This window comes from Rhipicephalus sanguineus, chromosome 1 (assembly GCF_013339695.2).
Source record: "Rhipicephalus sanguineus isolate Rsan-2018 chromosome 1, BIME_Rsan_1.4, whole genome shotgun sequence".
Lineage (NCBI taxonomy): Eukaryota > Metazoa > Arthropoda > Arachnida > Ixodida > Ixodidae > Rhipicephalus > Rhipicephalus sanguineus.
In genome coordinates, this window is record NC_051176.1 from 206,335,096 (window position 1) to 206,348,461 (window position 13,366).

Here is a 13,366-nt window from a genome sequence, read left to right on the forward strand (position 1 = left end):
ATTGCACCTTTTGCTGTTGACCACCAAGACAGCAGTGTGTCTTCTGATGTTGACTTCAAGAAAATAGTTACCATGATTCTACTAGGCTATTTACCAGCCTTAAAGCTCTAGTGGTACCATAGTGGTAAAACACCTGATTTTCTGCTGTTGTCCTTCTGTATGAGCTCATGTGATTGCTACACTCTCTAAATACTCACTGTTATGGTTCCCAAAAAGAAACATGAAATGACTTACTATGAAGAAAAGAAAACACTTATTTGACTTATTAGCCACTCCACCGGAGTCGCATTGAAAATACATACTGCCCAAAGAACGAAAGAAGGGGAAGTGATCAAGGGCTCGTTTCTTTGTGAGACACGATGTAATGAAGCCAACAGATAGTGAAGCCAAGGAGGCATAGTGGATATTATGTGTAGTTTTCAACTGTAGTGTAGTAATTGTGATATTAATGGAAAGGAATTAAAGTGGACGGAAAAACAACTTGCCATCGGTAGGGACTGAATTTAAAACCTTCGGATAACACGTCTGATGCTCTACCAATTGAGCTACAATGGCGGTTGTTCCCCTGTACACTTTATTAGGTATTTCTGTGCATGTAATACCTGGGAGTGGTAACCAGTGCCACTCGTAGCCATGCTGGCTACGAGTGGCACTTCATTTCATGAAACAGTATGGAACACTGTTTTTTCGCCAAATGGTGTCAAGTAGCACATGATCTATTTGCAAACTGGCAGCTGACCAATGAACTTTCCCATGCTACCTAAAGGCTACTGTTAAAAACTACAAATAACGTCCCCTATGCCACCGTTGCTTCATTACGTACTGCCCAAAGATAACACAAGCTTGTAATTGCCTGGAACCATTTTCGTCACTGTTGTTTTGTTTAGACAAATTTGAATTAATTAAATAAGCAAAGTTTCTTGTCCTCTGTGATTTTTCTTATGCGTATTCAGTTCTGTCTGGATAGCTTGGTATGTTGATCTCACTGGTGATGACAATGATGATGATGAAAATGCTAATTAATAGGTTGCTGCCGGAGCAGGAAATTTTGGAATGTAGCAGGGCCTTTGACTTGTGTCATGATGCTGCATGTGTCGTCTTAATAGCGGTTGACTTCTAGAGGTCTTCATACATGAATGTGTTGTGTATAAAGCATTCAAGGTTCATTGTGCGATCTGTCTTTGCTACATAATTTTAAAAGGTTGCTGGGCCCATCCTACTGTGTTTAGGCATAGAATCTTACAAAAACTAAAAGGTGCACTTAGGATTTTATTTTGTATGGCCGTACAGGCTGAAGTTTTTGCATGCAGTACTCTGATTTGAACAGTTCGTCATAAATGGTTCAGGGCTCTTATATTTCATGAAGTTAATGTATTGTTAGTATTGTGAAAGTAGTGCTTGAATCAAAGCTGGTAAATAGTATTTTAAAACCGGGTTTTAATTTCGTATTTGTTGTTCTTCAAGAGAGAAATAATGGAGGTATTGCTGCAAGTCCACTCTGCCTACTTAGTCTACCATATTCCCATGCTTATTTGTGTTAATTTAACTTCTAGGACTACCTGACAGCACTTCATGTGGCTGCACATTGTGGCCATGTTGGAGTAGCAAAGCTACTGCTGGACCGCCGAGCAGACCCCAACGCACGTGCCCTGAATGGATTTACTCCTCTACACATAGCATGCAAAAAGAATCGCATCAAGGTAGTTGAGCTGCTCCTCAAGCATGGTGCTTCCATCGAGGCAACCACAGAGGTTAGCATTTCGTCTCAATGACCTCAAACAAGTGTTTTGGTTCTTTATTTGAAGACATCGTCTCCTGTTTTTTTTTTCGTATAGTCCGGGCTGACACCCTTGCATGTGGCTTCATTCATGGGCTGCATGAACATTGTCATCTACCTGATTCAACATGGAGCCAATCCAGACATCCCCACCGTCAGGGGAGAAACACCCCTGCACTTGGCTGCCCGTGCCAACCAGACGGACATCATTCGCATTCTCCTTCGCAATGGGGCACATGTGGATGCCAAAGCCAGGGTTTGTAATCGCTACAAGTGTCGGCTTTCGTGCTGTTCCTTGATCAGTGTTAAGGGTCATGGAATTATGTGCTCTGCATTTTGCAGGAACTGCAGACAGCACTGCACATAGCTTCACGACTAGGAAATGCTGACATGGTGGGACTGCTCCTGCAGCATGGGGCTGCAGTGGATGCTCCCACCAAGGATGCTTACACTCCTCTGCATGTAGCAGCCCGTGAGGGTCAAGACGAAGTGGCTGCTCTTCTTCTTGACCATGGGGCTGCTCTTGCTGCACCAACAAAGGTAAGCACAAGTGATATACATGAGGAGAATATTGTAAAGAAAGGATGAAAAGTTCTGAACAGTTTTACATGTAGCTTGACCTTGTTTGCCCCCTAACAACTAACAAACTCAAACTGCAATGCAGAAGTCTGTATCGCCAGGATGATTAGTAACGCAGTAAAATGCCAATAAAATATTCTTCATTGAGGCATTTTCTGTTACAATGTTGCTGAAAGCCTTGTGGTCATCCATAAATACTGCTGTGTACGTTTCCTGGCCATTGCTAATTTTTCCTGTGGTCCTTTAAACATTGCATTAGATGGTTTCTATTGTATGTATGTATGTAATAAATGTGGACTTGCTACCCCTGCATTCCTAACTACAGCTGCTTGATGTGATAAAATCAAATTACTGCCCTTTAAAATACAACTTTAATGTTAAGTGAACTGTAAAACAATGTTACTCAGGCTGCTGTATTGTATTTTGAACTCACCATGGGAGTGATTGATGTACAGGGGTTGTCAAAAGTAATCCTATGGCAGCATGGCCTGGGAACTTTTGATCACCCCCTGTACCTTGTCCAAAAAATGTGACAAATTTACATCACTGCAGTAGGCATTAATCATTAGGATGCAAATGCCATTATATCTAAAATGCATTGCATTTGTACTGTACCTTGGTTCATGCAATGAACTCCCTATGCCAACACATTTGCTACTTTGTTTTGCAGCTAAGTAAGGTCAAAGCAGGGTTCAAAGAAGCTGTTTAAAAATGTGTGGGACAAACAGCACAAGTAGATACTTGTTCATTAGTTGTCTACAATTCTCTGCACCCAATCCATTGCATGTTTCTCAAGGTACAAAGGCATAGATTAAAGGCAAGTGCCTTCTAGGGCACATGCATAAAAAAAATAATGCCTTGTTGAGCTGAGTTCACGACTCTTAGGAAATTGATCTACATTAATTGAAGCTCTCCATGATCCTGAGCACTTTCCTTTGTATTTTTATGACCATATTTTTGCAGAAAGACAGTTCCTATATCTGACGATCAAATATATCAATAACTGCTTAAAGCAGGCATTCTCAAACTTTCTGGCCTTGGAGAACCCCAATGGCTTCTCCGGAGTGCCATAGAGCCCCTATTTAGTCATGCACCTTTAGCATGAGTAAAATCGTGAACAAGGAGTGGGGGTTGACATCTATATAGACTTGCGGTTCCTTCTCCCCCACTCCCCCGGGTTGCTCCACGAGACGTAAATTGCCCGCTGACCATACACTGTATGCTTTACCATGTGCCGTAAACAATGTGTTCGCGCAAATTAACTACTGGACATACAGAAGCCCATTTTATTTCTTGCAAAAAAAAGGCATGCTAGTCACTCTGAAATGGCCATAGGTACACTGGTCGTGAGGCTAAGCCTGAATATTTGTGCAGGCCACAGCTGGTATGAAGTGATTCCTTTCACGCGTATGAAAGCACTTGCACGTTGATTACAAAACTGACGTAGTGCAGTGGCAAATCAGCGGGTATAAAAACTACGCTACGCGAGCGCTGACGTGCCGTGAGCCACAAATAACGCATTGCATGTGCTTGTTAATGCCGTTTAAACAGCCAGTATCATCTTCCGTCTCTCGGCTTGCAGAATTTCTGAATCGATTCTTGCACATGTGTTACAAACTCTGCTCGTGAATATGAATTACCAACACTTTGCATGCTCTGTTCCCGCGGGTCCACAAATGGCGTCGAATTTCATGGCGCCTGCTACTGTTATGATCTTTAGTTCCGCTACCACAAGTGTCGCTCGCTTCTCAAATTCCTGATGTGCGGATGTGGTGTGCATGGCTTCGTTAAGTGCAAAATGCAATGCAAATTTTCTTGTCTAAATTAATAAATTAGTTGTTAATGGGGGTAAAACAAGAGCATGTTGCATTTGTTCTGATCGCTTGCGAAACCCTAAAATGCCCTTCACGGAATTCCTGGGTTCTGTGGAACCCAGTCTGAAAACCCCCAACTTAAAGTATCTGAAGTAGAGCTGTGCGAATAGCAAAATTTTGGGTGTGAAGTGAATTCGAATATTGAAGTGTGAGTGTGAATCGAATCGAGTATTTTTCTAATATTTCTCGGAATGTTTCTAGAATATTTTTCGAATACTTCGAAGTGAAATTGCAGAAAAAGAAAGTTAGAGAGGATTCCTAAGCATATTCTTATGAGATAGCAACATGAAAATGTTTCTTTTCGCTAGGTTGATGAAGCACTGGCGGGGTGCAATGTAGAGGCCGAATTCTATTTATGTACATGATTTGGTGCAACCAAAGTGTTGCCGACAACACTTTACACATGATAGGCAAAGATGCCATTTCCTCAGCCTCTCCTCCTCTTTCAACTTCTGTGGAAGCCCAACTGATGTGGCGGACAAAGGTGTGCTGCCTTCAAGTCCGGAGTTCCAAATCTGCCCCATAGACGTCGATATATAAGAACATCTGAAATTTTGGATGCTAAAAAGCTTCGGCTTCCGATTTTTCGGACTTCCTGCCCAAATTTCAGGTCCAAAACAGCATTAATTGAGCCTCCACCTCTGCCACATCTTTCATCTCAATGTTGGAACCAGCGTTTTTTTGAGTTAATATATTTGCGACCGTAGCAGGGAGCTTGAAAGGCAGCTTTGCCGCAATACCAGGCTGTGATGAGGTGAAGCATATTGAAAATGTAGGGACCACTTCCAATCGGACGTTGACTGTGTCTTGACAAAGTTCGACCGTAACGGAGCTTGAAAGGCAGCTTTGCCGCAATACCGGGGTGTGATGAGGTGAAGCATATTGAAAATCTGGGATCACTTCCAATCGGACGTTGTCTCTTGGCAGTTCGACCGTGACGGAGCTTGAAAGGCAGCTTTGCCGCAATACGAGAGTGTAATGAGGTGAAGCATATTAAAAATTTGAAGGGGTGACTTTCAATCGGGCGTTGACTGTGTTTGTTTTTGGGAAGTTTGAATAGTTCGAATAGTAAAATTCCAGTGCGAATCGAATCGAATAGCAAACACTATTAGAAAAATATTCGAAATTTCGAATATTCGCACACCCCTAATCTAATGTAAATAATATAACGGGATGAAGGGGCTGTTGAGGTATTTTTGTATTTTATGGCCACGCATGATGAAAATACATATAGCTACGTCTTTAGTTTTTCTTGATGTTTACAAACATGCAATAATTTTTCTTTGAGTTCAATTAATTCAGGAGGTAGCCAAAACTTCCACGCTATTGTTTCTGTAGGCAGTAGAAAAAAAGTCATTCAGCGGAAAGCAATAGCTGGCTACTAGAATACATAATAAGTGCAGTGCTGCTAACACTTTTCAAACCAAGTCGTAGTCATAGTCATGCAGGTAATAAAAGTTCAATGTTTGTACCATGTCTACTGAAAAAAATAAAAGCCGTATCAAGAATATATGTGCAGAAAACTGAAATTCTACTCCCGCACCATCTGACATACAGATTGGGCTTTATGTTGAAACCAAAATTATAGCTCTATTTGTTCTACACCATGAGATAACACTACGACAAGCTAAATAAGTCACCGAAAAACATTTCAGATTCAGGTCGTACACGTCGCATACAACTACATTGCAGATGAAATACTGATCTCATAAAAATTAAATTAGGTTTTAGTGTGAAAGGATAACTGCAGATTTCAATAATGCAAGAAAAAAACTTTTTTTTTCTTTCATGATTTGTTGGTCTTTACAACCCACGTCCCACCTTAAAAGGGTTTTGAACCACCCCTCGTGCTTGATAAACACATACAGCAGAAAGCAGATGGGGGGGCTGCTGTGAACAGCTCAGCCAAATCTTGCAGTCGTGCGCAGCAAGGAGAGTTAACAAGCGGAGCGCAAAGTTGCCACTTTATCAAGTGCCCTCTCTTCATAAGAGGCCCGTACTCATTCTCTTCGATGGGCTGTCATACAGCAGATCTTCAGACAACAGATTGCTGCTTTTGGTCGATAGCTGGCACAAACCAAGAGTGGTGTTTCGATCACCTGTGCTTCTTGCCATAGGGTGCCACCATGTGCTGGACGCCGCAATCTGTAGTTGGCTAAATTTATATAGTTGCAACACTAGTGCGCTCTGGAATCACACCTAAAGAGCACGATCGTGTTTCATGATGTGCGCTCAAGGTCATGACACACGCATGACGTACCTTCGTTGCCCCGTGTCATCCCTCCTTGTGTAGCTTCCAGTGTGCTTGTTGGGACGAAAGAAGTGAGAAAGCGCTTGAAGAGTGTGACAAATCCTTTTATCTCCGCTTGTTCTTGACGGATATTAAAAATTTTTGCGGCGATCGATTCGTGAGCCAATAAACTCCGATACCGAGTTCAATCGATGATTACTTGGAAATGTGGTTCAGGACCCCTTTCAGAACAGAAAAAAGTTGGTGACAGACAGTACACCAAATTCTCTAGCAAACTTTCCCACAGAACACTTTTGACATTGCAGTGGTAGCTGTGAGAAAATGTATGTTGAAGCCAGATTGCATATAATAGAAGAAGGCTGAGCACTTAGTGAATATAGTTTTCTTCTCTAAATTCTGAAGCTGTATTTGTGGCGGTATTCTCACAAAAAGATCATGCAGGAAGAAATCAGTCAGTAAAGATTTCGATAATAATCAACATTCCTCAGTGTGATTGATGCTGTGGCATTGACTGCCAACTGTTTTGCATGGCACAGTACATTAATATGGTATTGCACTCTTCTGTGGCAGGATTGTAGCAATTTTCTACTCTTGATGCAAGTATGCAGATTCAAAGAGATCAATGCACATATTGGCATTGCAGAAAGGATTCACCCCACTCCATTTGGCAGCCAAATATGGCAACCTTAAAGTGGCCCAGCTGCTGCTCCAAAAAGATGCCCCCGTAGATGCCCAGGGCAAGGTATGTACATTGCATTTGACGTTTGTCTCATTATGCCTCTTAAATGTGCTTTTTATGAACAGCATAATCTTGATTTGATGATAATGCAGCATAGTACAGGACCAGGATTGTTACCTAATGTAATTAAGTTAATATTATTGGGTATTTTAATGAAGAGAAATAATTTTAGCCGGCAGCCTTTTAAAAGTCATGCTACAATGATGAAACGTTAAGAGCACGTGGAATCGGGTCTTTTGAGGATTCAAACGGCAAAGAAACTACGAGCGGTGCGTTCTTTTGAAAAAAGACATTAAAGCAAGATGTTTTGCCTACAATATTTATTGAGCATAGAGATTTGGTATGCCAGAAATTGGTGTAAAAGCAAAATACAAGTGACTTATGATTGAGAGTTGTATAGATGCATATTTAGTTCCTTCTTCGCATAAGTTCTGACCTTATAGCCTTTCACTTTTGATCACTACTGGATGTGTGTTAAAATACTTAGTCCAAGTTCTCACTGGAGCAGTGTTTATTTCGTACACTGACTTTGTCATGCCTTGTATCCTTGAATTAGCATTAACTTACATTTTTTTAGCCATTGTTGCATTACCAACAAATCTTTTTATATCTCATTTGCTTAATTTCTTGACAAATATCTTTGGGGACCATTAGACAGGATATTTAACCATTACCTTACCAAGTCTTCAGGCCAAAAATGGTAAAAAAATGTTTAAATTTTAAAGATTTTTAAAATCAATTTATGTGTCCTGAAACAATCAAACAATCATAAACAGTTTTAATTTTAAGTATAATAGAAAAAAAATATTTTTTGAAACATTGGGGCAGAAGATTGGCTTCACTGCACAGCACACTGGAGACTTTGTGAGTGCCTGCAGCCCTGGGTGCAGAAAATTGCCCTGTAGAGGCTCAGAAACAGCACCTATCATGGGTACTTTGATTCCACACATGGCCGTGAAAACAAATCGGGGAGATTCCAGTGAGCAGAATATAAATCGGTGGTGGATGCAAATAGACATGAGCCCCCTGTCTATTTTCATCCACCACTGATACTGTGACATGCTGTCCTCATCTGGGTAAGGTGATTCCAAGGAGAATTAATGCTTCAGGCTCAGAGAAGAGGTGCTCTTTGTTGTCACTCTCAGTCTGATGAAACTTCGAAAAACGAACATTTCCTTCTTTTTATGTGGAATGCAGTTGTCACTGGAATGTGCCTGTGCAGAGAAATGCACCATTTTTTAAATTCCAGTTTCCAGGACCAAAGCCATTCTTGATGGAAATTGATGCCTTGAGCCTATTATTTTATTTTTGTCTTGCCCTCTATTGATTCCACAGAAAATTTCTTGGAAAGAATGAGGGGGTGGCTTTACTGCAGTACCACAGGAGCACTTGTTTCTGAGTGGACAAGCCCCGCTTATCTATGGTAGAGAAAGGGTTAACCTCCTTAATGCGTTATAATCAGAATGGCTGCTATACAATCAGAATAAAATTTTCTTGCTTGCTTATGCCTTTTAAATATAATGTTACCTTATAATGTGCCAATATCTACATAAGTTGTAGATATTGGCAGCTTCTTTCACTATTACAGCATTTTTGCTATTTAATTAAATTATTGCTCTCGTCATAAAATTAAGGTCAATTGTTCCTTTTCAGAATGGAGTGACACCTCTTCATGTGGCTGCACATTACGACCATGTCAATGTGGCCCTCTTACTTTTGGAGAAAGGTGCCTCGCCCCACTCGGCAGCACGCAATGGTTTGTGGATTTGACCTCAGCATGCGCTAAGGCCATATGTAAGAGGGAACACAGTGTGGCAGAATCTTGATAATTCAAAAGCACTTAAAACTAGCACTTGAGAAAAAAGGAAAGAAATTTCCATTCGGAAAACATACTCTGAAATTAGCGGCATCTGTATATTTCGGAGGCCAGATTGGAGCAGTAATGTACTGGATAAGGTTTGTGTTGTGTGCATTGCATGAAAATACTATTCACAAGATGCCAGTGCATTTATTTGTGTGTATTTCCTCTTTGATATGCTTGTGGAAACAGCGTCTGCAGTTCAGAGGAGGCATAGATCACAGTGATGATATGAAGTCTCAAACTTCAAACATGGCTTATACAAACATTGCATCTGTGCATGAAAATGAGGATCATGATGCACAGTAAACGTTGTGAAGACCCATATTTAGTGATGTGCCAATGGTGACAGTGTTGGCAGAGAACGATGTCTAAACTAAGTGCATAGCATCACTTCTAACAAGGTAGTGGGAAAAATGATGTGAGACACTAACTTGCACATGCATTTTTGAGGCACGTTTCTCAGTGGCCAAATTATGTACCACAGGTTTGTGGTATATAATTTCAGGTTGGTGGAAATTGCTGTTGTTGTATGAAGAGCCGAAGAAATCGCTGAAGTCTGCTGTCCTATTTTTCTCTCACTGCGAAAACGTTCAAGTAAAGCATCTATCTCACAATTTTTTCTGTACTTTTACTTGCATTCATTATGATACTACAAATTTTATCCTAGAGTAATAAATGTGGTATAAGAATTGTGCAGTAGAATCTCAGATAATTCAAAATCTCTTAATTTGAATTGACAGATTACTCGAGCTGCTCAGCTGGTCCCACCAAAGTTGTTTGTACTATTTGAATAGTAAAAACTGCAAGCTCAAACTTCGAAAAACTGCCCAGTGGATATTTCGAACAAAATTTTTCACATGTATCTGCCCTTCGGGAAAAAGTTGCATCACGCTGCCTCTTACATCAATGTGTCTCTGAAGCAGTGAGATAACGAGACCGCCTACAATAGTACATGAGAAGACATGTTCCCTCTCTTTGTCCATGTGTCAGTCTGCACTAGAAAAAATTATTACGATGTATTTGTACCAACTAGCTCGCCTTTCAGTATTACTATGAGAAGACAGGGCACACATCGGTACCGACAGTCTTGGCCTGCACGCACTTTGTACCCACCACGGATTACCTGCACGATAAGGAGCGCAGGCTGCCTATGCACTCAGCTGGCTACGACTGCTGCGCAAAGCGCGCAAGCATATCCACGCCGACTCATGCTCTTCTGCAGTCCTCTCCTCCTCTCTTTCCCTCCCCTCCTGCTGCCTGCTCCACCACACATGCACACACCTTCCCCCTTAACTGTCCCATGTAAGCTAGACCTCTGGCTTGCACAAAACAGTTGAGGTTTCCATGGCAGGGGCTGTCCTTTACCTCAAACCATGAGCACCCAAACGGCAGCGCTGTTACCACCAAGCTTCTTTAAAACAAATGCCAAAATTAGCTCGAAATAGGTTTGTTCATCTTTTGCAGTTCTTGCCTGCATACTCTGATGGCTGGCTTTTAGTGGTACAACACCATTTGGAGGGCCCACACTATTATAAGAGGGTGAAAAAATATAACACAAACCATGGGTGTTTGTGACATACGCATGCATAATATGGCATGCTGCACATCAAATAACACTTGGTTCACCATTTATGGTTCCAGACTTATTTTCTACAGTTGAAACTCAATTTAATGAAGTCATGACAACGATCAAAATATTTTGTTGTTAAATTGGGAGGTTCGTAAAATTGAGAAAGGGGTTTTTGGGCCCTTTGAATTCTAAAATTGTAACATAGTGACACCTGAAAGGTGCCGGAGCATTTTACTTGCCGCTAACACAGGCCTTCGCTTGCGAAAAATCGAGGGCAGCTCAGACATGGAGCCTCCCACGAAGCCTGTACATGAAGCCTCGCATGTTTGGACGGTACAGGCGAGGTAGACGGTCACGTGAAGTTATGACAAGCTGCCGACAGGCAAAGGACGGGGAGAACGAATGCAGTGATTGTGTGAGCAGGCAGAGCAAGAAAGTTGCAAGGAGATGATTAGTGCCACCTCTCGCATAAACGAATAAACAACGAAAGCAGCCACCATGCTCCTGTGGGAGCATTTACAGGGACAACAAAGCACCACCGCCCTTAGTGCCATTTGGTATGTAAAAGCACCAGCGACTGTTAAGTGCATTGTTCCATGCAGGGGCATGGTGTGCGGCCTCATCAAAGTAAAGCTAAGGTCGTGACTAGGGCGGTGATATGTTTCAATGTGATAACATTACAGCACACGCCTGAAAAAAAAAAAACAGTCTATGTCAAAATTGGGAAGAAATCACTTCATTTCTTACTCATTTAGTTCTGGGAAAACTTCGTTAAATTGGGTTTAGTACCACGATAGCTTTGTTAGTTCGAGTTGATGACAACATTGAACCCTGTGGGTACCTGCCAAAGAATAAAAATTTCTTTGTTAGAGCGGGAAATTTATAAAATCAGGTTTTGTTAGGTCGAGCTTTAACTGCAGTTTGGTAGGACCTCATTCAAGCATCTTACTGCTGTCTGTTTTGTTTGTTTTGTTTGAAATGCTGTTTGGCTCAAGTAGAGCTATTTTCATTCTTTTTGGATAGTTTGTCTATTATAGCCTCACCTTTTGTGCTTTCTCAGGGTATACACCACTACACGTAGCAGCACGCAAAGACCAGATGGACATAGCCAGCAGCCTATTGGAGTACGGAGCCAAGCCGGGAGCTGAGTCACGGGCGGGCTTCACACCTCTGCACTTGGCAGCTCAAGAAGGCCATGCCGACCTGGCTGCGTTGCTGGTTGAGCATGGAGCTGACTGTGATGCCAAGGCCAAGGTATTTTTAAGATATGGATAAATGCATCATTTCATACAGCCTGCATTTAAGAAAGCCTAGTGCTTTAAACATTTTGTATGCCATTGTATGTTTCTTTACTGCAGTCAATAGTCTACTTTAATTTCATCTATTGTGCGGGTAATGAAGGAGGGAGAGGCACGTTATTGCTTGTGCTTTATAACGTTTTTTTAAAGGCGCGAACACACTAGCGGAAAAACGCGCATGGCATGTTGCCGGCAGTAAAGCGTGAGCCTCCAGAGCTGCCGCACGGTAGCATTCTAGTGCCGCGAAGGGGTGGGTCCATGCACGATTTCTCGCGGTGCGTCACATGCCACTTTCAGAGTTGGTGTGGCCGCACCGCTGCAACAGCATTCGATGGCGTGCAGCACGCGTTTTTCTGCCAGTGTGTTTGAGCCTTAAAACTGTCGCTATTTAACTTAATACTTTTGAAGCTAAGCAACATTTGCCCTTGGTTAAACATGTACTTTAAATGTCGACAACTACAGCTCAACTGTTGATATTTCTGCATCAAAAAAAAAAAAAAAAAGTAGCTGTGTGAACCTGGTTAGCTTATGGTGCTTTTGTCATAGTTACATCTGAGAGAAGTACTAGTAATATGCAAAGTACCTAAATTTGGTATGCTAAACAATTGTTCACAGAGTATTGTGTCCAAAATACATGAACACTGTACAAATGCATGTAGTTAAAAGGGTAGGTATGAGTGAATGTAAAAAGTAGGCATGTGCGAATATAGTAAATTTTAGGTTCGAAGCGAATTCAAAATGAATAGTTATTTGGTCGAATAATTTTGAATCGAATTCAAGTAGTATATATCACATATGATAAAGAAAAATTAGCATATTTGTCATGACCCAACTAACCTGCACAATATTTTTTAAAATTGAAACAACGCATGTGAAAATGTCATTCTTTTTGGTTCAAAGGGAAGTGGAAGCAACTTCGAATAGTAGCAGGATTTGACTTTCAGTAGAGTGCAAGTGATAACCTGTAAAATGCGTTACGTTTTAAAATTGATTATACTTAGAGTACATAAGCCGGTATAATTATTGAGCATATACTAGCATGTGACTTCTGTTGCCTGTTTTTTTCGTTATGCGATTGCAGAATGGGCTGACACCCATGCACCTGTGCGCTCAAGAGGACAGGGTGGAAGTGGCAACTATTCTGGCTAAGCATGGTGCCTCCCTGGATCCAACGACCAAGGCTGGCTACACTCCATTGCATGTGGCATGTCATTTTGGACAGACCAACATGATTCGCTTTCTGCTGCGTCAGGGTGCCAACGTGAATGCCACAACATCAGTAAGCTGTCATGTATTCTTATCTCAATGAGAGAAACTTCATATTACTTCACAGTAGAGCTGTGCGAATAGCAAAATTTTGGGTGCGAAGCGAATTCGAATAATAAAGATTGAGTGCGAATCGAATCGAATAATTTCG

At 41.5% G+C, this 13,366-nt stretch overlaps 1 protein-coding gene across 34 annotated transcripts in view; it reads left to right on the forward strand.

Annotated features, from left to right (window-relative positions):
• The window catches only part of LOC119406177 (ankyrin-2), a 345,579-nt gene that overhangs the window by 109,413 nt on the left and 222,800 nt on the right, over positions 1–13,366 (forward strand). For all 34 annotated transcript variants that reach the window (XM_049418902.1, XM_049418869.1, XM_049418918.1 and 31 more), the window contains exons 10-16: positions 1,554–1,751; positions 1,836–2,033; positions 2,120–2,317; positions 7,125–7,223; positions 8,874–8,976; positions 11,712–11,905; positions 13,031–13,228. In XM_049418902.1, coding sequence (XP_049274859.1) covers positions 1,554–1,751; positions 1,836–2,033; positions 2,120–2,317; positions 7,125–7,223; positions 8,874–8,976; positions 11,712–11,905; positions 13,031–13,228 — 1,188 coding nt within the window. The remainder of the gene's footprint in view (positions 1–1,553; positions 1,752–1,835; positions 2,034–2,119; positions 2,318–7,124; positions 7,224–8,873; positions 8,977–11,711; positions 11,906–13,030; positions 13,229–13,366) is intronic.